The following is a 26022-nucleotide window of genomic DNA, read 5'->3' on the forward strand; positions in this document are numbered from 1 at the left end:
GAGAACGATGGGACCAATCACAAGCTTTAATCTGTGTGTGTGTGTGAGAAAGAGAGAGAGAGAGAGAGAGAGAGAGAGAGAGAGAGAGAGAGAGAACGATGGCACCTGTCCGCCTTGCTGCCTCGCCTCCTTCTCTGCGAATAGTTCCCAGCATGCGCCTTGTGAACTGCAAGTGCAATAGTGTGAACTGCGCTATTGATATCATGCTGCCAAAATTAGAGGCCGCGCTCAGCCCCGCAAATTGACTGCTGGATTCCCTTATTCCCCTAACGATTCTTTTTAAACATCAAAGGTGTAAGATTTGCCTTCATCCTGCAGCGTTGATCCCACCTCCTTTTGGAGGTGTCATTTAGTGACGAGGTGGGCAGCCCTCTCCAGATTGCCCTGACATCCGGATCAAAGGTGCTCAATGTGTCAAGTGCCTTGACCATGTGGCATGCTATAAGGAATTTCAATGTTTTAGTAAATTTCAGGACGATGGACGGCCGAGATTGTGCGGCATTGCCTATATTAAAATCTCACAGCCACCGAGTTGTTCTCTTCTGGCTCCTGCGTTCTACTCGGGAAGGAACGGGCGGATGCTGCAGAGAGTGGTGGAAGATCAGCACGTGGGATCGACCTGTCCATCTCTACTCGTCTGCCTTTCCTGTAGCCCTTACCCTCCCTAACCTAGACGAGCTTTCTAATACAACAGAAGTGCAAAACCCTCTCGCCCTCATAACCCTATCTCCAGCTGTTTCAACATGTTTGGCCGCCGTCCTGCCCAAAGTGATAACACTAAGTACTATGACATCCTGGGAGTCCCCAAAACCTGCTCGGCTGACGAGCTCAAGAAGGCCTATCGCAAAGCTGCTATTGTGAACCACCCCGACAAAGGCGGCGATCCAGAGAAAGTAATCTTCTTCGTGGTGGAAGCTACAGTTTGTGGATGTATTACTGATTCTCATCTGCGTATATCAAGAAAGCGGTCCTTTTTGTTATTTGAATATAGTCTGTAGACTGTTAGATGGATGTATAAGATGCAGTTAGTGTAAGATGGCTGAATTGTTTTTATAATTTAATTCGATAATATGTGCTTGCAATAGTCCATGTTGTTGAAGGTTTGTGCCATATTTCCTACATGCGGTTCTTTGCTTTTGTGTTGATGATCTTTTCAAGGGGGTCTTCTTGTAGTCTCCTCATTCATGGTTGGTTTGACACAGTTTAAGGAGCTTGCACAGGCATACGAGGTTCTAAGTGATCCGGAAAAGAGGGATATTTATGATCAGTACGGCGAAGATGCACTCAAAGAAGGCATGGGTGCAGGAGGACCCTCTATGAATCCATTTGATATTTTTGAGTCATTTTTTGGTGGAGGTGCAAGCCATCCGTTTGGAGGTTGGTCCTGGGTCATCGATGTTCATACGCCAACTATTATGTGCCTATTACAAGAATTATCTATTTATAAAAATGAATCTTTTTAGGGAGTCATTGCAGTGGTAGGCCCTGCAAAACAGTCACGTAACAGCTGCTCTTACCTAATGTTTTTTAATTTCAGACTTTGGAAGAGGTAGCAGTAGTAGAGGCCGCAGGAAGCGTAGAGGTGAAGATGTGGTGCATCCCCTCAAAGTCTCTCTGGAGGATGTTTACAATGGAACTTCGAAGAAGCTTTCGCTGTCAAGAAATATATTGTGTCCCAAATGCAAAGGGTGACTCGGCGTCTGCGTAGTTTGTTTCTGTTATGGTTTTTATGCAAAGTATGCATAACTGTAAATTATGGTTACGTGCAGGAAGGGATCAAAGTCTGGTGCAAGTGGTCGGTGTGGAGGCTGCCAGGGGCAGGGTATGAAAGTAAGCATCCGCCAAATTGGACCTGGCATGATCCAGCAAATGCAGCATGTGTGTCCTGATTGCAAAGGGTCAGGTGGGGACCAAATTACTGACTCTCTCTTACTTATTGTTTGTCATGAATGTGGACATGATTCGTCTGATTGTCTGGATACTTTTTGTAAAGAAGTCTAGACACCACGGTTTTGGATTTGTTGTGATCGTGATTTCCATTGTCACGAATGGCAAAAGCTCCCTGTTTTTTTGGTTTTGTTTTATTTAGTATGTCTTTATCTTGACTACCTGGGCTGGTAACTGGCATTAGAGACTTAAGAGTTGATTGCATGGAGGTTGCATACGGATAAAAAGTCCCCCTTCTGATGGGCTCTGGCATCTGGCCTTTTGCCGTGCACACACACACACACACACACACACACACACACACACACACACACACACACACACACAGACAGTGTGTATGTATGTAGGTATACATGTGCACTCACACATTATTATATCTCACTTAAATGATTAGTCTTGCAGGTCGTTTTGGCTTTCTGTAGATGACATAAGTACATTCCCTCCCTCCCTCTCACATACGTTATGGAAATAGAGAAACTTGTGTTGTGGTCATAAGCAGATAGTCATTTTGTGTTGCATGCCACATGCCTCTCGTTGTTGGCAACTTAATGTGCTTTTCTGCTTAGTCCTCCAGTTCTTCTTTTCACTATTACAAAGTGAAGGTTTGAACATCGTTCCTTTGGGTACTGTCAGGGGAAAGCATCAGTGAAAGGGACAAGTGTGGTCAGTGCAAAGGTGGCAAAGTGATGCAGGACAAGAAAGTGCTGGAGGTGCATGTGGAGAAAGGAAAGCAGCATGGCCAGAAAATAGTCTTTAGAGGTGAAGCAGATGAGGCGGTGCGTGTTGTTACATGCAAAAATTGGATCGGTTTCCTTGTAGTTTTTTCTGGTTTGGGCTAACCTGCTGTTGATGATTGAACATTGAATGGTTCAGCCTGACACTGAAACTGGAGATATAGTCTTTGTGCTTCAATTGAAGGATCATACAAAGTTCAAGAGGAAAGGAGATGATTTGTTTGTTGACCACAGTCTCACGCTGACAGAGGCATTGTGTGGGTTTCAATTTGCACTAACTCACCTTGATGGACGGCAGCTGCTTGTTAAGGCCAACCCAGGGGAGGTGATCAAGCCAGGTATATTTACTATTAAGTGAAAGCTATTGTTGGGAATACTAATAGATGGTGTTAAACAAGACCCACGGCATGTGTTTTATCTACATATGTACGTATGTATGTATGCATAATGGAGCTGTATGTATGATGTAGCTGATGGCTATATTGACTTGTGGATGACTACCATGGGTTTATACCTTGCACTTTCTTTCAAAGGTGTATCTTGGCATATCCTAGATTCATCTAGGTATTTTTATATGTGTGTGTGTGTATTTGGTGGTGGTGTTCGTTATGGTTTTTTTGGGTCCATAGTGTTGGATTTTACTTACTATATGAGCATCTCACAGGGCAAAGCAAATGTATCAATCATGAGGGAATGCCAATGTATCAGAGGCCTATCATGAAGGGCAACCTTTACATCCAGTTTCAAGTGGAGTTTCCGGAGGCCGGGGCCCTCTCTCCCGACCAGTGCCTGTCCCTGAAAGCCATTTTACCATCCAGGTCAGCACCCAAATTGAGTCAAGCGACCGTTGATGAGTGTGAGGAAACTATTTTGTATGATGTGAACATGGAGGAGGAAACAAGGCGACGGCAACAACAGCATCAAGCAGAAGCCTATGAAGAGGATGATGATGAGGATGCGGGAGGTCAAAGGGTTCAATGTACTCAACAGTAGTTCTGTTGAGATGTTTATTGTATTGTATTTTGAAGCATATACACCTTTTGAGAAGGCGCTCATATGTGATACTTGTTTTGTGTCTACTTTTTGTCATTTTTATGGCTTTCTTTTTCAAGGGATTAAGGGTATAATCGGTTAGAAAGGTTTTGCGACAGCGGGTGGCTTTGGAGATGTTTGTGATCATGAATGCTTGGCTGGCAATAATATGGCTAACGAATGTCTTGCAGATTTCAATGCGTTATTACTTTGTAATCATTTTGAACTGTGGTTCATGACGAAGTAGTTTCCTTGCCTCCTTGGCTGCCTGTTTATGGTGATTACTGAGCTGCTTATTTCAGGTGATTGCTTCAGGTGTCCTTGTTTGTTTGTTTTGCTGCTTGCGGCTAGTTGTGATGAACTAGGGGATCTTGCATTTGGCACTATTAATTTCTATTGGTCATATTGCTTGCTGCTAGTTGTGATGAATTACGGTATCTTGCATTTGTGCTACTGCTCATTTATGGCCATTGTAGAGGTGGTCTATTTTGTTTAAAGTAAATTTATTGTGCTACATCGTGCACTTGATAAGTACATACCCTAGCCATGAAACTATGTTGAAGAGACAAGATTTCATGCTCATACATCAGTGTAGAGGTGCGAAATTTCTCTCATTGTTCAATTTTTGTTGTGACAACCTTTTGGTATGCTCAGACTTATGGCATGGACAATGAGGAGCCATTTAGGCCTTTCGTTAAGATGACAAGTTTACTCCTCTGAAACATTAATGATGGATATTAGGCACCAAGCCCCATCCTGTGTGCTGTCTATCTTGAGGTCTTGGTATTTGCTTGCGAAGCTTTTTGCCGTGCTCCTTGAAACAAGGTGCAGATGCTTAAAGAGGTGATGAAGATGGTGTCGTGTAATAGCACAACATTTTTGCTGATTTGATGGTCCTCAAAGTTGGAAAATATATCTGGGCTGGAGGACATTAGTCTCAGCCTGCATGTTGAAAACATCACAAACAATTTTTGAAAGACTGCTCAATGTTGAGTTGAAGTTGCTAAAAGTGATCGCGGAAAATATGTTGGTGAATATTAGCAAATGACATGAACACGTCATTTGCTCATTGAGTTTGCGGGGCGAAAGTTTTGAAGGATTTATCTTTTCGGTTGTGCGGTCTTTGTGTGGACATGGACTAACCAACTAATATTTTGGAGTTCCTAAAAAACTAAGGGTAGATCTCATCAGTCTGTCTCATTTTAATGGTGCTCTAGTCCTTTATGCCATTCGTTCATGTAGTTTAGAAGCCAAAGCTAAAGTTTGGGCTTGCTAGCTTTGCCTCAAGTAACGGAGCATAGCCTTATCAGTCCCTGTAATTGAAGGCACAGTGGTTTTCCTTTCTACCCCACCCCAGCCTGCACTAGTGAAGGAATTTTGTTGATGAGAGCCTTTACTATGCATTGGTTGATTAGAAATCATGTGGGCCATATGACATCTAGGAAGTGGTCATTAGAGCATTTGTACGCGTTGCCAAAATAAACAAGTGACCTAGTTTTGTTGTCGCTAAGTCAAGATGTGTGATTTTGACTTTTACAAGCCAAAAAGCTTGAATGTGAGCAAAAAGTTTTTAAAAAAGAACCATGTTACAGGGATCATGTGGAGTGTAGCTCTTGAACTTACAATGGACAGCCTCACAACGCACACATATTCTTCAATACTACTTACTCAATACTACTACTGGGTCTACTCCAAAACCCCATTAATTAGTCATTGAGATTCTAAACGAATCTGGAATTGAAAGTAAAAAACTATCTGCATGTCGCTATCAGCGCCTTGCGCAGGCCGTTCACATGCTCGTTTGTACTTGTACATGCGTCTCCCTCGACACAAAACTGCCTGTTCGATTGGCTTCTGTCTCTGCTCTCGGCACAACTACTCGCACCATCCTGTGTCTCTCTTGCAAGGGCCTCGGGAATCGCTCCATTAGCAAAGCTGAAATCCTCTCCTTGATCCCCTTTCCTTGGATCGTCGCAGAGCCCTTCCGTCATCTGGGTGCTTCTCCGTCTCAGCCACGCGAAGCAGGACAGCAGAAACGAGAGACAGAGAGCCACTGCCTCGCAACGGGAGTCTGCAGCTCTGCGCCTATGCCTCTTGCACCCTGCAATCTGTGGATCCGCCCCTCCCTGCACGGCAAGACACCTGGAAACCAAAGCGCAGAGAGGTCCTCCACACGTTCCCTTTTGATTTGTTGAAATTCGCAAAATTCGCAACACCCCTTGTATTATGTAGCAAATCCCAAAATGGCCATCAAATTTTCAAAAATTCCCAACATACCCCTGGTTGCTTTTCATAAGAAGAGTGATTGTTTATTATAAAAGATGCCAAAACTAAAAATTGAGTCGGTGGTCATATTTTTTAAACATAATTTCATTTTTTGAAACCTAATTCATGACAAATTATTGTCAAAGAAGAATAAAGATTAAAAAATCTAGAAGAATCCAACCAAAATAGATACAACTGCGTTTGAGAGATATTTTTGGAAGAATAAACAAAAAATCTAGAAGAATCCAACCAAAATAGATACAACTGCGTTTGAGAGATATTTTTGTAATTTGCTTGAATCAAATCTCCAAAGATAATATCACGTATTGGCGATCACCCCGACTCGCGCACGCTCCCTTTGGTTGGCCGCCTGCATAAAAACCCCAAACAAAAATCCCAAATCAATAAAGGAAAAGTCTCCCTTTTGCTTTTCCCTCTCTCTCAACCCAAGGATCTTTCAATATTCCCTTTTATTGAACTTAAAAAGAACGTTTTGGCCACCTACTGATTTTCACATAGCACTAGGTGCCTCTACCTTATCCCACTACTATTAATGTGTTCAAGATATAAGCACTTGCGTTGTATTTCATAAAACACGAGACCATTCAATTGGCTTTTCAGTACTTTATTGATTGCATACTTTTAAAGGTCCTTTCCTCGTAAAATGTGCGACCATGTATGACAAAAACAGTAAGTTGCCTTTAATAGGGCATTGCCCCATTTGATGGGCATGGCTATAAGTGGTAAAGAAGATTCTTTTGATTAAAATCGATCTCAAGATTTTTGTGGAACTCAAAAATTTATGAACAAAGATTCGTGAGTTTATCATGAAAGGATCCAGAACAATAACAATCTCCTAAAATATCTTCAGGTGGAAGACCTTTTCTGGAAAATAGTCAATCCCCTTACTATCATCAACTAAGCCTAGAATCATTCTTCTCTCTTTTCTACAAAAAGACATAAGCACTGGTCCATAGTTTTCAAAGGTCAATTTATAGGATTGGTACTTTGCCTTTAGATTTCAAGTATTTACAACCCAGCTTACAATGTCCAAGGAAACCACAAAAGACTTCTTTTTCAAAAAGGCCAAGTCTTCTTCTATTAATGCTTGAGTGATAAAGGAAAATAAAAATTCTCAACACACTTTCGGCAACTTAGCAAAGCACATAATCAAACCAAAATTCACCCTATCCTATTTATTTAAACTCCATAAGTCTCAAAATGAACCAAGAGCTTAGCATAGAACCCTAAGGTCCCCTAGATTACTCAGTAAATCCAATAAGAAGCAATAGGTAGCCCTCCTTTCAAGTAATTAGGAACACATATTCAAACTCGTAAGATCTAGATTCTTCTCGAAGTCAAATTTTACACAGTAGTATTCAATCATCCAAAAACCCTAAAAAAACAGAGGGTATCAAAAAGCTCAAACTAAATGCGATCAATAATAATTCCCAGCAAGCAAATGATTATCCAATCTGAAACAAGCAACAAGGTATGATCTATAGCCACTTGTTTTTTCTATTTTTTAAGAAATTGAGAGAGGCTATACACTAAAACCCAATCTCAGAGGCTAGGTAAAACCTAATCCATATTAGTTGGGCAAGTTCCAGTCACTACAACTCACCAGTGAGCTACACTTGAAAGTAGCTTATGTCATTCAAACACTTAAAGCCGACAAAAGGCTAGTGGCTAAAGATTACACAAAGTAAAAGTACTGCATATTAGATTCAATAGCTCCCACAAGCTAGGAAACCATAATTTAAGCCAAAAATTTAAAAACATAATGTATCACCAAAAAGACACAGTCAATCCCAAGAAGGCCTATTATCCAAAATTTAATCATAGCCATGAATCAGTACAATACAAGGGAGCTAGTAGCCCCATGATTTCACCATGCCAAAGCCACCACTAGCCAGGATCAAGTAAATCTTAGCAAGGTTAAAATTGGTGTGCACAGATACCCAAAATACTCTCTAGCCTAGTACCAATCAGTGTTCCACCTCAGCGTGCATTAAATGGATCGCACCTACCTGACCACTTCCAAGTCCAACAACTAAATTTTTTAGACTGGTGCCCTAGCTCTGCATCATCACCATCGTCATCCTCATTGTCCCACTCCTCATCTTCATCTTCGTCCTCTTCTTCCTCTCTCCATGAAGGCGGCCAAGGAAATAATCTTCTTGTAACTGTCCTTGGAATGTGATGTTTCCTCCCTCCAAGTAGAAAAATGAAGGGTACACTATGTTAAAGTATTAACTTCTTTATAAAATGAGGGGTACACTATGTTAGATTATTAACTTCTTTATGAAATGCTCTACAAGTGTGAATCACATTCCTTGAACACAAGCTCTCATTTCCTTACACACACGTGCTCTCTACACACCCACATCATGACTTTAACACTAGTCCTGTAATTGAAGACTCAAGTGTCTTGAGACGCTAAAATGTTTTGTTTCCCTACCAAGTTTTTGCAATTTATTTGTCAAGCTAGAAAGAAGTTCTTTACACCTTGCTTCTAGCAAAGTTGGTTATGAGGGAAAGAAAACATTGGATTTTTCTCCATGTCAAAATACAAGCCCTATGGAAAGAATTATGGTAAGTTCTAAGTTGTAAATTTTAGTAAAATTTCAAGTTGTTTTGCCCAAAAAATCATAAAATTCTTATATCTTTTTGTAGAGATGTCCTCTTTCATGTTTGTAAAGCCAGGCTTTAGTACTTAGTGTTATGAAACAATGGAATGCTCTTCAAAGACTAGCTTCCAAGTCACATGTAAGTTATAGACATAATTTCATACTTGAGCACGTGTTGAATAAGGGCATAATTTTGTTCTTTCAAAGGTTCCCTCCTAGAATTGGGGCTATTCTAGTGCAGTTTGACAACTACAAATGACTTTATATGCTGAAACCAAGAAATAATGTAAATTTTCAGCTCCCTAACTTGGTTAAATCTCGTTGCTTGAACTTGATCTTGAAATTTTTATTGTACAAAAACTCTTGAAAATCTTGAGTCCTCCATAATAACATTGAAACCAAAGTTTTACGTGCTCAATTATGTCCGTACCGTGTACTTTGATACATCTAGTTCATCTACGTGGAAAGTTTGATATAGTTGAGTTTTTGAATGCTTATGTCTCTAGTTCAAAGAATCAAAGCTCTATACACAAGAAAAAGATGGAAGTGTAGAGGACTCAAGCTAGCGAAGATCTCACTTGTGACGTTGTGTGTGTGCACACACATACACACTCATATGCATATGTATGTGCATGCAAAATCTAAGAGTGTGTTGCATGTGTGTTATTGGTTCCTCTATATACACGAGAAAGGGGAGAGGTCGACAAAAGTAGGAAGGCTATTTATAGCCCACTATCTCATTAGATGAGGTGCGTTGAAATCCACCCATTTTCATGTTATTAACATTACCCATTGCAATTGTTCTTAGGAGGGGGTTTTAGCTATCTAAGTACCTCAAGAACCGAATAAGTCATAAAAGTAGGATTCTATACGATGATCCACATGTAACCAACAACCGGGGCATCATTTTTCTCACTAATATATGAACTTACAATTGGAGGCTTGCTTAAAATAGACATCCAAAGTTGTAAAGTTTGATTCGAAAAAAACCTCCCACTCACATTTGGCATTATCGGGTTTCCAAATAACCAAAGTTGATTGGCAAGTATTTTTCCAAGCAAGGTAAGTGAGTGTGTGTATGTGTGTATACGGTTATATGAGAAACCAATGTAACCTTACCCTTTTTGTACACCAATAGAATAGTGGTAGCCAAATGAGCTATTGATTGTGTTTAAGAGTAAAAGCCAATGGCCCGTATCAACATTAACACTAGTTTGGTACCAAAACAGTACACTTAAGTGTTCTTTTTTTACAAATTGAAATTAAATGCTACTTGCATTAGACATTGAAAACTCTCTTGACATGCTTAAACGTGTTAGCTAGATGGTCTTTAAAAAATATAACCTTGTATTTTAGAAGCCACCATGATCAAGAACTATACTCATCAAGTTGACCCTCATAAAACTGCGATTAATTCTTTGAAGAAATTAACTTTATAAGCTCCAGAAAAAACGAAGCGGCCTTGTAGAAAATTTTAGGTGAATTTTCCATAGTTGTGGTAGAGGTAATTGAAATTTTCATGTGCAAAAAAATTCACTCAAGAGTATATAAAATAATGGAAAGTTCTATGTGTTTGATATGGCCATTTCAAGCATATCGTTGTATACAAATAAAAAACATGTTTTTGATGTATTTGTGAGTTTTAAAATGTGATATATTGCTCATTTTTTCCAGTGAGGACTCAAAGTAGCAAGTAGAAGGACTTTGGTATGCCACAATTATTGAATCATTTCAAATATTCAAAATTGTGCAAGAGAAAGCTTTGATATTTGAATTCCTCACAACCTCATCATTGCTTGGCTCAAACTATGGTGATTGTGAAGGCATTTAAAGAACCTCTTTGTGCACACTAAGATCGGACTTGTTGGACCTACATGCAACCTTGCTTACATACTATGCACTAAAGGATGTAAAAGGTAGGTACCTCTAGGCGTTCGTTTTTTTGTTGAGATTTGTACATTTATGAAATTACTTATGGTACTTGAAGCTTCTTCTAAGATGAAAACAAAGGCATTTTCCCTTTCGGCTTGGGTTGAATTCACTAATGTGAGACATCATATTGGCAGTTTTGTTTGTGAATCTTGAAATAGGACTAGTAAGCTCGTCGCTCCCATATAAGAAACAACTCCTGGCCAAACTGTTTGCCGATGATTCTTTGTTGTTCCTAAAAGCCACCCCTCACATACTCAGAAAGACTCTAAAGATAGTGCAAACATTCTCAGGCTCTAAATGCAACATTGAGAAGTTAAGACTGATCTTCCTCTTAGAAAATGATGCATTTGTCTTGCTTGATTGGAAATGAGAAATTATCTCTAAAGGTATAGTGTTTGCCACCTTGAAGGCCCTCTAGGAGTAGGAATCTTTGACAAACAAAATTTCTGGTGGATCATTGAACAAATTAGGAGCAAGATGAGACGATGGGAACATGCGCTTCTCCTCTTCCATAGCAGAGTGAAGTTAATCAATTCATTCATGATCCCGCATTTATCCTTCTTCTCTCCAATCATGAAAATGAACAAATGCAATTGGAAATAGCTCCTAAAGCTTGTGAAACATTTCTTATGGAAAAATAATATGTGGTGGTGGGGAAATGGGAGTGGGTTGGTAGAGCCAAGGAGTAGGGTGAATTGGGATGCTCAACCCAACGATACATGCGGAGGCCCAATGTGCCAATTTTGTGGTGTCAATAGAGAACTATGATCAAGCTTGCGCCATTATGACATGGGATACGATATAAAAGGTAAAGCTGTTCTCCCAAGGGGACCCATAGAAAGAGGTAGGAGCTCATGACAAATTGCTAACACCACTTTGGGCTTACATGAAACTAGGTGGCAACACGGGTGAGCTCGAGCATAAATGTGCCAAAGCATCAGAAGCTCTAGAATGGGGGGAGATGTCCGCTTGGCTCTCTAAGATTGGATGTGATTCAATAAGACCCTTCTAAAGAAACAACCAAAAGAATCAACAATAAAGGATTAACACATCTAACTCAGTTTTGGGACAGAAGTAGCCAAACCTGGAAAGAAGAAGACCAACTGGCTATCCAATAAAACCTCAACGGAAATGAAATTTTTCTAGTGAATAGAGTGGTTGAAGGTCTAAGTAATGTTTTACTGCCTATTTAGAATTTGATTGGAAAGAGGCCACAGTCACAGGTTTTGAGTGGACCACAAGAGTCATCTTCTCGTGGCTCTGTTGAGAAGCCATGGAATGGTAGACTACGTACGCAGGTTACTCCACCAGCAGGTACAGGGAATGTATCACGAAAAGGAAAGGAAAAGGTTGATGAACCTCCCTTTATGGCTGATGCATGATTAGGTTTTTCACATGTAGACATGGATTCAGATGGTTCTGAACAAAGTCTTGATGAGGAATTTGAATTCCGGCTGTTAGGACACCTGGTGTAAGGAAAGTACAAGAAGATGCTAGAGGGCAAAGGAGTGACCCAGGACCGCGCAAATCTAACAGAGTCAGAAATCCAGTTCAGAAATTGACTTATGATGGGTATCTAGCGCATCACCAAGCCTACATGGCTAAGGTGATACAGGATGTGGAGCCCACATGTTTTGAGGATGCAGTTGGAAATGTGCATTGGGATGATGCAATGAATGAAGAGATAGCTGCATTGGAAGCAAAACGATACATGGGAGTTGGTGCCATTGCCAAGTGGCAAGAAAGCTATTGGTTGTAAATGGGTGTATAAAACCAAGCATAAGGCTGATGGTAACATTGAGTGTCACAAGGCAAGGCTGGTCGCAAAGGGCTATGCACAGACATATGGCATAGACTATGAGGAGACCTTTGCTCCAGTGGCAAAGATGATGACTGTGAGAGCTGTCATAGCAGTAGCTGCATCTAGAGGATGGATTATGCATCAAATGGATGTAAAGAATTCCTTCTTGAATGGTGAGTTGCAAGAGGAAGTGTATATGGATCAGCCACCTGGTTATGTCCATCCAGGTTACCCAGATCATGTATGCAGGCTTCTCAAAGCTTTGTATGGTTTGAAGCAGGGCTCTAGAGCATGGTATGACAGGATTGCCAAGTATCTTGTCAGTATTGGGTTTAGGAGAGCTCATGCTGATCATTCACTCTATGTACGTGAGAGTGATGTGGGGATTGTGGTCATTACCATATATGTAGATGACCTTATTATTGTGGGTGACAATGCTATGGAGATTGACCATGTGAAGAGTCTTCTCAAACAGGAGTTTGAAATGAAAGACTTGGGTGAGTTGCGCTACTTTCTTGGCATTGAGGTGATCAGGACTCTAGAGGGTGTATGGTTGTCACAGAGAAAGTATGCTTTGGACATGTTGTCAAAGTATGGTATGGCTGATTGTAAGCCAATTTCTATTCCCTTGGATGTGAATGCAAAGCTGAGTGCAGAGAAGGGTGATGTTGTTGAGGATGTCAAGATGTACAGGAAGATTGTGGGTAGTCTAATTTACTTGACTATCACGAGGCTAGACTTGATGGAGAGTCAGTTCATGCAGCTTCCGAGGAAGCCACATTTGGATGGAGTACGACGCACACTTCGGTATGTGCAAGGGACCCTTGACTACGCATTGTTCTATCCAGCAGATGCGCCATTAGCATTGTATGGGTATACAGATGCAGATTGGGCAGGTAGCATTGTTGATAGGAGATCTACGAGTGGCTTCATGTTCTCTTTTGGGAGTGCTGCTGTTACTTGGAGCAGCAAAAAGCAGCCTACGGTTGCTTTATCAAGCACAGAGGCCGAGTACAGAGGTGCAGCAGTTGTGGCGTGTGAGGTAGCTTGGCTACGCACATTACTTGAGGACTTGGGAGTGCAGGTGGACCAGCAGATTTTCATCCATTGTGACAACCTCAACAGCATGCAGTTGGCTAGGAACCCAGTGTTCCATGCCAGGATCAAGCACATAGAGGTCCATTAACACTACGTTTGAGAGTGAGTGTTGGCGGGCGACATCGACTTGGTCTACGTCAGCATAGAGGAGCAGCTAGTGGACATCTTTACCAAGGCCCTTGGAGCTGAGAAGCTTCGACGTTTTCGGACTATGCTTGGACTCTGCGACATGCGGAGCTCGAGGGGGAGTGTTGAGATGTCGAGTTCTACATCTTGAGCTGGCATCCACTACGGGTCTTGGCCGCTTACGACATTTACTCACTGGCGCGTTAGGTGACCGACATGGAGGATCTCTTCCAGTGATTCTACAGCTGGACTACACTTATAGTGCCAGCCTAGTAGGCTTCTGTAGAGTGCGTAGGTGATGGAGAAAGTAGGAAAGAAGACTACACACACACACCAACACACATCGAGACACACATACACACAATCGTTACCCTACAGCAGCCATTCAACGAGCTGCTCTTCTCTTCTTCTTCTCTTTTGAACTATTATCCAAAGTATATTTACAACATAGTGTAGTCAGTGTCCAGCCGCCCATAGCACAATGGACATATTCTTTAACATCATATTCTTTAACACTCCCCCTCAAGCTCAGAGTGAGCTTGCATATGATGGATTCCCAATGCTTCACGAAAGTAGCAAAACTTCTCCTTTCCAAGAGCTTTTGTGAATATATCCGCAACTTGATCATTTGTCTTCACATACACCAAATCAATCTCATTTGCCAAAGCTTTTTCTCTAATGAAGTGATAATGTACCTCAATGTGTTTAGTGTGAGCATGGTAGACTGGATTCTTTGTCAACATGATGCTGCTAATATTGTCACAATATATAATGACACTGTCAAGATAGTCAAAACCAAATTCTACCATAAGTACTCTCAACCATGACTCTTCACATGCTGCCAAAGCTGCTCCACGATATTCAGCTTCTGTACTTGATAATGCTAGAGTTGATTGCTTCTTGCTACTCCAACTTATCATGCCATTGCCAATGGAAACTGCATAACCACTTGTAGATCTTCTATCCATTAAATCTCCTGCCCAATCTGCATCTGTGTAACCATAAAGACAAAGCTTCCCATTATTTTCATAAAACATTCCATAACTGACAGTGGCTTTCACATATCTCATAATCCGTCTCACTGCATCAAGATGACTTTTACATGGATTTTGCATGAATTGACTCACAACACCCACTGCATAACTCAAATCTGGCCTTGTTATTGTCAAGTAAATAAGGCTTCCAACCATCTTGCGATACATAGTGACATCCTCAATGTAATGTCCATCATCAAATAACTTCACATTTTGATCAAGAGGTGTATCAACCGGTTTGCACGCTGTCATTCCATACTTCTCAAGCATATCCAACGCGTATTGTCTTTGTATCATCCAAATTCCTGATAAAGTATTGACAATTTCAATTCCCAAGAAATATCTCAACTCACCAAGGTCCTTCATGTTGAATTCTCTCAACAAACTCTTCTTGACATGCAAAATTTGCTCAGCATGACTTCCAGTGAGAATCAAGTCATCAACATAGATAACAATAACGACGATCTCTCCATCAACATGCTTCAAAAATAATGAGTGATCAGCAGTAGATTGTTTAAATCCAATCTTCTTCAAGAATCTGGTTATCTTTTCACACCAAGCTCTAGATGCTTGCTTCAAACCATAAAATGCTTTCTTCAACTTACACACATAATATGGAAACTCTGGATGTTGATAACCCTCTGGCTGTATCATATAAACTTTTTCTTCCAAGTCACCATTCAAGAATGCATTATCCACATCCATTTGCCGTAACTTCCAACCGAACATACTTGCCATTGCTATCACCAATCTGACTGTTGTCATCTTTGCAACTGGACTAAATGTCTCATCATAATCAAGACCTTTTGTTTGTGCATAACCTTTAGCAACAAGCCTCGCTTTGTATCTTTCCACACTGCCATTTGACTTGCACTTGACTTTGTATACCCATTTTGAACCAATTGCTTTCTTTCCACTTGGCAAGCGAACCAAATCCCAAGTGTCATTCTTCACAAGAGCATCCATCTCATCATCCATAGCTGACTCCCATTCTGATTTTCCAATTGCCTCTTGAAAACATGTAGGCTCTTTATGTTGCACACGTGAAACCATGTATGCATAATGTGTACGCATGTAACCATTGTATGTCAATCTATCAACTGGATAACGCACCCTCTCTGATCTTCTCAATTGTGGTGCACTCTTCTCTTCAACTCTTGCATATGGGGGTACATATTTCTCAATATGATTACTGCCAGGTGTCCTCAAATGTGGTAAACCATGCTCTTCATCGAGGCTTTCATCTCCAGAACTCTCTTCAACCACTTTCTTCTTGCCTTTCTCGTCTTGCTTCTTATCTCGCAAACGACCACTCTATGGGTTGACACTTCCTATACTCTCCTCTGCCATATGTGGTCTTGAAATAGTTCTTGTTGATGGTCCTGGCTTATCAACAACATGACGCACATTCTCTTGCTCTTCATACTCATCTTCTATCATCACTGGCTTTGGTTTATACCATGGTTCATGCTCACAAAATCTGACATCTCTACTGACATAAACTTTTCTTGTCGTAGGATCATAGCACTTGTAACCTTTCTTTTCAAATGGGTAGCCCAAGAATATACACTTCATTGCCTTTGGCTCCATCTTCTTTCTTGCTTCATTTGGCACATGAACATAGCAAACACATCCAAAAACTTTCATGTAGGAAACTGTTGGCTTGATCCCATAAAGTCTCTCATAAGGTGAAATTTCATGAATGGCAGCTGTTGGTGTTCGATTCATAATGTGTACATCTGTATGAACTGCTTTAGCCCAGTATGTTAATGGCATATTCATCTCATTCATCATGGCTCTTGCAATCTCTGCTATGACTCTATTCTTTCTCTCAGCAACTCCATTTTGTTGTGGTGTGTATCTGCAAGTAATCTGTCTTCTTATGCCTTGTTCACGTAAGTAATCATCAAAACTGTGTGACATGTACTCTCCCCCTCCATCTGTATGTAGGCATTTAATTTGACAACCATTCTCTTTCTCAACCATAACTTTGAACTCCAAAAATACCTCAAATGCCTCTGACTTTGCCTTTAGAAAGTAAACCCATGTCATTCTGCTGTAATCATCCGTAAATGTGATAAAATATCGACAACCATTTGGTGTAGCATGATCACAAGGTCCCCAAATATCTGAATGAACAATTTCCAAAGGACTTTGGCTAATTCTCCCCCTCTTTGGAAATGGTAAACGAGATTGCTTTCCAAATTGACAAGCTTCACAAACATGATCAAAATTCAATCTGCCAAACTTTGGTAATCCACGTACAATTTGATTTGATTGCATATGCTTTAATCTTCTAAAATTGACATGACCAATCCTCTTATGCCGTAACTCTGCCCAATCATCTTGAGTGGTTGATTTGTTTGCATACATACCACTGTGTAAACATGGATCTCCAGCTTCCAATGAGAACAAGCGACCTTTCTTTCTTCCACGTGCCAATATCTTGCCTGGTCTACCGTTGTGAAACTCCTCTATGAAGCAGCCATAATGATTAAAACAGACTTGCAACCCTTGATCTGTCATCTGTCCAACTGATGCTAAATTCTTTGTGATTGAAGGCACATATAGAACATCTCCCAATGTGTTGTATGTCCCGTCTTTTTCTAGCAACGGAACTGAACCAACATGTGTAATCCGATGCATAGTATCATCACTTGTAGTGAGAAACTCATCCTCTTCTAACTTCTCTTTTCTGTCAAACCATTCACCATGATATGTCATATGATTTGTGGCACCAATATCTAAATACCAATCATCTGTATGATGTGGCTCCACCATGCTTCCAACAACATGCTCCATAGGAAATAAATGTCCACTCGACCTATTGTCATATATATTTTGATCATGAGGATTGTATCCAACAAAGTTTCCTCCATGTCTGCCATAACCTCGGCCTCTTCCACCACGATCACGATTTTGATTTAGCCTTGTGTAACATTCTCTTTCAAAGTGACCATAAATGCCACATCTGTTACAATATCCATCTCTTTGAGGATGTAAAAATCGTCCACCTCCACGTCTACGAGTTCGGGATCTCCCCCTGCCTCTTTGGCTATAATCATTGTAACTTTGACTTTGTTGGTTTTGCCATTGACCTCTTCCAACATTGTTTCCACGACCATAGTTTCCTCTTCCACCTCTATTGTTTCCACGACCTCTAGAGTAAAAAACCTGATCTCTGGAATTGTTATTTGATGTAGAAGGACCTGACTTGCCTAACTTCACCTCTTCTTGCAAACAAAGGTTTACTAACTCTTCAAAATCAGGCATGTGTCCTCGAACAGATATAGATGTATCTAATGACTTGTATTCCGGTCCCAAACCATTCAATGTCACTGAAACTAAGTCATCATCTGGAACTTCAACATTAATGCTCGCAAGATCTTCCTGTATTTGCTTTATCTCTGTCACATGGATCTATTTCCTCGCCATACACAATGTAACCTTTGCTTCAAGTGAACTTTTCGTGGTTCTGTATTGGAGCAGTTCATTCTTGCTAGTATCTCCCATGCTTCCTTTGGAGATTGAGCCTTCTTCACATGTGGTATAAAGAAGTCACTAATGCATAGTGAAATCCAATGCATCACTTTCCTTGAATTCTCGATCCACTTCTTGTAAGCTTCTACTCCTGCTTGCCATGTTTTATGTGCTTCAACATTCTCTCTATTTGGTTCCAAACCAACCTCGGGACACTCTTGTTCACCTATGATATAATCCCATAAACCTTTGCCCATGATAAAGTTCTCCATCCTGTAAGACCATATGCTGTAGTTCTCTCTGGTCAGCTTCTCTCGAACAATCTGTGTGACTTGAGTTGAACTTTTTGCCATCTTCACTCTCTCAATTTCTTCCAAAGAATTTTGACAAAATTTCGGCAGAGTTTCGTTTGTATTTGGACAATATCTCAAGTGAAAATCTTAACCAAAGTGCTCATAAAAACTGACAGAAAATCTCTCACTACCAAGGGAAAATCCACTGACTCACTTTGCCACAGACTGACTCAGTACTATGCATAAATACTCTAAAACAATGTCCACATGAACCTGTATGCAAATGCAATCCATACGCTGTCCTGTACCACATATCCATACATCCACCTTCTTCCCATAGTCGTAAACGACATATGAGGTCTTTCGCGGGGCTAGTCGGGAGTTCGCTCCAGTACCTAATCCACCTTGCCAAGGTACCAAAGCTCCCAAGGCAAGGCTTCAAAAAAACCTCACTCGACCCTCACAAAGGCTGCAGTTTTCCAAAATACATTGACCGCATATCCATACATAACCACAAAGTACTCAATCTGACAATATAACCGCCTCAACTTCTTCCCACAACCTTTCTTACATAGGCAGCTGTCCATAACGGACCCACAACAACCAAACATAATCTTTGATAACACAATATCATGATGCAAAAGCTCTATGTCGCTCTCCAAAACCTGTGTAAATGCTGAATTCTTCACCTGTAACCTGTAAATCTACTGCCGAGTGCAAACCTGGACATCTTCTATGCTTGTGTGAACTGGCTGTTTGGTGCAGAAAATTGCAGATTTTGGAAAATCTGAGTATGCCAATGCGTTCGGAACGCCCAAAAACATAAAGATAGACTCCTGGATCACTGTATTCTGAGTTCGAGTGAGAGAGTTATGACCGAAAAACCTCTCTTTTTTGCTGTTTTCCAATGCTGCGGAAACCTGTGTATTGACTGTAGCTCCTCAAACTGAGCTCTGATACCAATTTGTATAGTGCGTAGGTGATGGAGAAGGTAGGAAAGAAGACTACACACACACATCAACACACATCGAGACACACACACACAATCGTTACCCTGCAGCAGCCATTCAACGAGCTGCTCTTCTCTTCTTCTTCTCTTTTGAACTATTATCCAAAGTATATTTACAACATAGTGTAGTCAGTGTCTAGCCGCCCATAGCACAATGGACATATTCTTTAACATCATATTCTTTAACAGCTTCTAGCAAGTTCACACTTAGTGACCGCATGCACATATGTGCTACTTTTCAGTTTTAGCACTTAGTCATTTTGTACTCTCTTTTCTGTACGAAGAAGAAGAAGCTTTCCATCTCTGTGTGCTTTGTGCTTGTCTTGTGTAGCTCTCTTGCATCCTCTTTCGTTTCTGATGTGTTGCCAAATCGGCTGATGCTCTAAAGGCGATAAATGGCATCACTTACCCTATTATGGTGGCTATTAGCTTTCTTTCTCGTTTGTTTTTACCATATTACATCACAATATGGGAAGTTTAAAGAATGGTTTGTTTACTAATCACTGATTCAGCTTATCGACTGAGCTTTGCTGACTGTGGCTGGTTTGAACTTGGATAATGCAAATTTATCTCTCGTATGTATTTGAACTTTTCTTTGCCTACTATCATGCAATAACCAGTTGTTGGGATATCTCAGTTTTTTTTAGAAAAAGGAAATATATTTTTTGGAATAGGAACTGGTTCGAAAGTTTGTTTTTTCTATACTTCGAATTACGAAGGAGGAGTTGTCCATAACATAAATCTGGCCCATGATGGCATCTACAATGTAGTTCTCTCTTATCTGATTAAGGTTGTAGTTCTTTTCAGCTTTGATTATCTTCCTATAAAAACCTACTTAAAACTAAGGTTAGGCAAAAAAAGTAAAAATTTTTCAGCTGCTCTATGGGGATTTCACTAATTGGATTGGCAATGATCCTAGATTCTTCTTTTCATAAAAACATGATTCAAGTTAAGAACTGTGTGTTTTTTTTAATGTGACATGGATAACAACTGGGATGCCCAGCATCACCTGCGTACAGTCACGTGCTAACGAACTGTTTTCTTGTGGCTATGGGTGCAGATGAGGGCTACCTTCTTTGATTAAAACATTCCGTTCTTAACTTATGGCGGATCTCTTACCATGATGCAAAATTTCCCAGACTGTGGAATTGCGGGTTCCCGCACTGTAGTCTGTTATCTTCATTACCTTGTACAAAGTTTATTTTCAACTGCAAATAAATTATTGTACAAATACATTGTATTATTCTACAATTGTTGGTCTGTGAACAAGTAGTGTTCGTTTGCGTATATTTATAGATTTAGAACTGCTACACACACACACACACACACACACACACACACACACACACACACACACACACACACACACACACACACACACACACACACATAGTCGGGTGGTGCAAAATTTCACAGTATTCTCTCCAAACTGCAATATTTCCCACCCCCCTGCAGGGTCCTCCCACCACCCTCGCCGCATGCGGATCTATTGTAGCAAAAGAAACAAAGATATTTGTCGCCTAGAGACCTACAATAGAGGGAAAATATCTTGATGGCACCACACACATGTAATGGAAATGGCCTATGAACTTTGAGAATAGCGGAATTAGGAGAATTAAAGTGAGCATTTTTGTGAGACTACTTTGAGAACATAGAGGGTGAACTTAATTGACGGTAGCAACATAATCATAGTACTTAATTAACTTGGCATACATAATACGTTTGCAAGAGAGAGAGAGAGAGAGTTTAGAGAACTTGACAACAGTTGAGGACCAGATTTAGGTGGAGCCACGGCCTTCCCTCCAATAGGTTTTTGTATTATAGATTCTCCCATCAAGAGAGACTTGGTACAATACAATATTTGTGCTCCTTGTGACCTAGGTGATGCAATGAATATGGAAAGCTTCATGCATCGTGAACATAACATAGACTTTGTAAAAAGCATTAACTATCCCCAACCTCAGTCCCAAGGCCTCAAACACCTCCAAAGGTAGAGAGAGCTAGCGAGGAATGAGGGTAGGGAAGAGGAAGAAGAAACATTCATAGGAGAAAGAAATAGTTCCTCACTTATCATCACTCTTCTTGCTAGCATACATAATAGCATAGTGATGAAGATGGAGAAGATGACAAGCTTAAGCATTGAAGCATGTCTCTTGGTTGGATTGCATTCCATAGCCAAGAGTGTTGGTGTAGGTTCTCAACTTCTCTACTAGCTTGGAGAAGGGGATGGAGCTCTTGCACTTTGCACTTCACACAATGAGAGAGAGAGAGAGAGAGAGAGAGAGAGAGAGGGTGCGTATAGCCCCCACGCTAGCCCCGTCCTTCCTTGGTCGACCCCCTCTTCTAGCACTAACTTGCATTTGAGGCACACCATGAGGGCAACATGAAGAGGAGCTTGGCAAGTGTCCATCTGCTTTCTCTGTACCAAGATTGCCTTGTGTGAGGGTGTGTGTGTTCTCTCTCTAGACCCTACAATGAGGGCTAGCCCCCCCTTGTGTAGGGATATGCATTGACTTTGTGGAACACCTTACCCCCTCAAGCACCTTAGTCATGGAGTGCCTTAGCACCTTAGTCATTAAGCACCTCAAGCACCTTAGTCAGCAAGCACGACAAGCACCTCAAGCACCTAAGGGCCGGGTTCCCACCTCAAGCACTGCCCTAGCTTACCTAAGGTGAAAGGACTTTTAACACTAACCATTGGAGGTCTTTAATGAAGCTAACCCTAAGGTATTTAAGCTCCATCATCTAGCCTTGGTCTTTGACATATCATCTCTCATTTGGACCCCTTTACCATTGGCCCCGTGTTGAGATAGACCTGAAAGCACATGTCTATATTCTAACCCTTGTTCCCCTCTATTCTCCCACATTAAATGATCAGTTTAATATGAGAAAATCATTTGGGTTGGTTAGATATTAGATTTTATGACATTATCTCTCTCTTGAGGTCATAGTCATCCTCGACTATGTAGTCATTAGTGAATGTTTCTTAGCGGGTAGAGGATCCCTTTTTACCCTACAATATCATTCCAATATGGATGACTAATCCATTTGGTGCTTGGGAGACATGGCTGCCGCAATCATGTCTGCTCTTTAGTCCACTTCATATTCCCAAAGTAGAGTGACAATGTCTATTTGGTGTTTGAGAGAAGTCATCATCACAAACATGATTCTAAGTATGCATACTACTTAAATTTTTGCACAAATAAAAAGAGAATTAGTTTTATAAGATAAAAACATTGATCATTTAAAAGAAACATGTACATTTGGTTACTCTAATGTAGCATTGTAAGCATTTACAAGGTTCATACTATCCTTAAGCTGTGTTTCTTGCATCCATCTAGCATCTTCAAAATAATAACTTTTGAACTTAATAAGATATTACCGGGTAATCTTACCATGTCGTAGTACCTTATCTTCATGCCAAAGGATAGCTTCAAGTTGTAGCACCTCTTCTTGGTCTTCTATTTTGGGAGGGTCTTCAATAATTGGTTCACTTGGTGGTCCTCCTTTGTAGGGCTTAAGTAGGCTCACATGAACAGCATCATGTATAAGCCAATGGTTGGGCAGCTTGAGTTGATAAGCCATCTCATTGATTGGCTTCAAGATTTGAAAAGGACCATAGTATCTTTTTGCTAGTTTAGCATAATACTTTTGATGGCCCGTAGTATTTTTGCCCGTCGTTTGCCTGAATTCAGCCTTGGGAAACTCAAGTAAGACCCAATAATTTTCTATAAATGTTATGGCCCTTCTGTACTTGCCAGCAACAACAACTTTTTGCCTTTGTTGAGAGATGGATATAGCCTCCTTAATCTTTTGGAAAGATTCTTGTAGGTCATGACTATACTCATCGGTAGCGAAGATCTTCCCATGTATTTAAGTAGCAAGGGACTTTTAGGTCTTCCCTCTATGATTTCAAAAGGTGCTTTTCCTGTAGAAGTATGGACAATATTATTGTACGCAGACTCTACAAGAGGTAAGTACTTTTCCCATTGTGAGCGTTGATCTACTTATGTAACATAAGTCTTTAGCAGATCGAGTATCGTAAGATTGTCTATCTCACTTTGGCCATCCATTTGTGGGTGATAGGCTAAAGAGAAATTCAATCTTGTACCTAGATTTTAAAGAGACCTTTCCAGAAATTACGCGTCATTCTAGGGTCTCTATTTGACACGATGGATGTTGGAAATCCATGATGTTTGAAAATTTGAGACATGAAGATTGTTGCCATTTGGCGTGCCTTAATAGTCTTTTTGACAAGAATAAAGTGTGCTTGCTTGCTAAACCTGTCGACTATTGTCCATATTCCTCAATTCCCATGGATAGACTTGGGTAATCCAAAGATAAAATCCATGGATATACTCTCCCATGGTGAATTAGGAAAGTTGGAATGGCTGGAATAATCCTAGTTGCTTCCCTCTATCATACTTAGTCTTTTGGCATACCACACATTTTGAAACCTACTCTTGTATGTCCACTTTCATGGTAGGCCAATAGAAGTATGTCTATACTCCTCAAAGAGTAGGTTGAATGCCTCTATGCCCCGCATAGGGAGGAACATGAGATTCATACATAACATTCTCAAGAAGGGAGTGTGGGTAACACATAGCCTATTGCCATGGAGAAGATAACCATCCTGCAAGGTGAATGGTTCCTCTTTCTTCCCCAAAGCAAGAGCTGACATTATGTCTTTAAATTTAGGGTCAGTAGCATACTCATCTATTATAGAAGATAGATCATGGTGAGTTGCTATAGACACCGCATTAACTTTTGGTCGTTGTGAAAGTGCATCGGCCACTCGATTGTGCTTACCAGCAATGTGAGCAATATGAAAATTAAATTGCGATATTAAAATTTGCCCACCTCATTTGTTTGTTGGAAATCTTGGTTTGCATCATGAATTACTTGAGTTTTTGGTTGTCTCTTCGTAAAATAAATGGAGTCCCCAATAGATAGTGCTTCAATGTGTCTAGCGCATGTAGAACATCTAAAAGCTCTTTTTCGTATATGCCCAAGACTCGTTCATCGTCATTGAGTCTTTGACTCTCATATGCCATGGCATGCCCTTCTTGAAGCAAGACTGCTCCAAGGCAATCACCACAAGCATCACATTAGACCTCAAATGGCTTTGATAGATCCGGAAGCATAAGGACAGGTTGGGAGAGGTAAGCTTCTCTTTGAGCTTGTCAAAAGCATTTTGCTCCTTAGCAGTCCATGAATACTTAATGTTCTTCTTTTTTAAGTCATGTAATGGTCATTCTATTTGAGAGAATTTTTCTATGAAGCGTCCATAGTATGCACACATACCAATATAATATGACCTAAGGATTGAATCTCTTGAAGGAAAAATTCACTTTTCTTTTGATTGATAAAAAGCTCGTTCTCCCTCAATGCTTGAAATATCACTTGGAGATGTTGCTTGTGTTCCTCCAAGGACTTGGAGTAGATGATGATATCATCAAAGAACACTCGAGTGAATTTGCGGTAGGGTCTAAAGATTTTCTCCATTAAACGATTGAACGTGGCTGGTGCATTAGTCAAGCCAAAAGGCATGACTAGATATTCATAAAGACCAAATGTTGTACAAAACGCGGTCTTTAGGATAACTTCATTCACTATCCTTATTTGATGATAGCCACTTTTAAGGTCAATCCTACTGAAGTAGGTAGAGCCTTATAGCTTATCAAACAGATCTTCTACCCGAGATACAGGAAATTTGTTTTTGATACTGAAATGGTTTAGTGCTCGATAGTCCACACACATGCAGTATGTACCATCTTTCTTTTGCACTAAAAGGACTGGAGGACAAAAGGGAGAGGAGTTAGGCCTCACCATCCCTTTGTCTACCAATTCTTGTACTTGCCTCATGATCTCCTCTTGTTGATCTTGAGAAACTCAAAAAGGAGGGTTGTTAGGCGATGAGCTTCTTGGTAGGAGCTCAATGTGATGGTCATCATCCCCTCGTTTTGGAGGTAAGTCCATAGGGATATCATCGATAAACACATCTTGGAATCCTTTTAGAACTTTAGACAAGTTTAAATCTTCTTGATTCCTACGATTTACAATTGATAAAACATTGGATCTTTTAGGGACTCTTTGAAAAAAATCATGTACGTAGAAACCGAGCTTTTGATTGATTTATCAAAAGCAAGAGGATTTACAAGTGGTATAGTACGACCTGACTCACTAGCATCTGAATACATGCTCTTTTCCCTGTAAGGTAGAGTAGATTCTCCTTTCAAGGAACTTCATGTTGGCAGCCATGCGGTTGAGCCATGGTGCCCCTAGGATAGCACCCTCATGTTAGAGAGGAGAGATGAAAAATTCTTCTTTGTTGACATAGCTTTGGACATGAAGTCTCAACTTACCAATCAAGGGAGCAATGGAGGCTTGCTGTCCCTTGAAAGCTGTATCAGTATTTGTAGTATCTCCCATCTTGAAAGCTTGAATGCCCAACTTGGTGGCCCACTCCATTGATATGGAGTTGTGAGTAGAGCAAGGGTTGAACAAGATGAAGGAATCACGATCCCTTACCTTTCCCCAAGCATAGGAGAGAGGTGATCCTTTGCAATGAGCATCCTCTTTTGGAGCTTCGATAGGAAGCTCTAGGAGTCTCATTAGAGGCATTTCTCTTGGGGCAAGAA

General features: G+C 40.6%; 2 protein-coding genes across 2 annotated transcripts in view; one reads left to right on the top strand and one right to left on the bottom strand.

Moving 5' to 3' along the window:
- The first annotated feature begins 548 nt into the window (after nucleotides 1-548).
- LOC147463932 (dnaJ protein homolog 2-like) lies at nucleotides 549-3758 on the top strand. Its single transcript, XM_086491992.1, has 7 exons — nucleotides 549-893; nucleotides 1203-1377; nucleotides 1538-1688; nucleotides 1770-1903; nucleotides 2581-2723; nucleotides 2821-3019; nucleotides 3346-3758. Exons 1-7 carry the CDS (start codon nucleotides 744-746, stop codon nucleotides 3672-3674), a joined length of 1281 nt encoding a protein of 426 aa, XP_086348118.1. The 5' UTR covers nucleotides 549-743; the 3' UTR covers nucleotides 3675-3758.
- Nucleotides 3759-6137: 2379 nt separating this feature from the next.
- LOC147463933 (uncharacterized) overlaps nucleotides 6138-26022 on the bottom strand; it is a 59578-nt gene continuing 39693 nt past the window's right edge. The window contains exon 3 of the mRNA XM_086492000.1: nucleotides 6138-6348. Coding sequence (XP_086348126.1) covers nucleotides 6312-6348 — 37 coding nt within the window. The 3' untranslated portion in view covers nucleotides 6138-6311. The remainder of the gene's footprint in view (nucleotides 6349-26022) is intronic.

This window comes from Adiantum capillus-veneris, chromosome 2 (genome assembly GCF_014529385.1).
Source record: "Adiantum capillus-veneris isolate H3 chromosome 2, ASM1452938v2, whole genome shotgun sequence".
NCBI classification, from domain to species: Eukaryota; Viridiplantae; Streptophyta; class Polypodiopsida; order Polypodiales; family Pteridaceae; genus Adiantum; species Adiantum capillus-veneris.

Coding starts and splice junctions, on each gene's coding strand:
- LOC147463932 (XM_086491992.1), top strand. CDS start 744: ATGTTTGGCCGCCGTCCTGCCCAAAGTGATAACACTAAGTACTATGAC. Junction 1,378..1,537: donor TGCAAGCCATCCGTTTGGAG/GTTGGTCCTGGG, acceptor TTTTAATTTCAG/ACTTTGGAAGAGGTAGCAGT. Junction 1,904..2,580: donor TCCTGATTGCAAAGGGTCAG/GTGGGGACCAAA, acceptor GGGTACTGTCAG/GGGAAAGCATCAGTGAAAGG.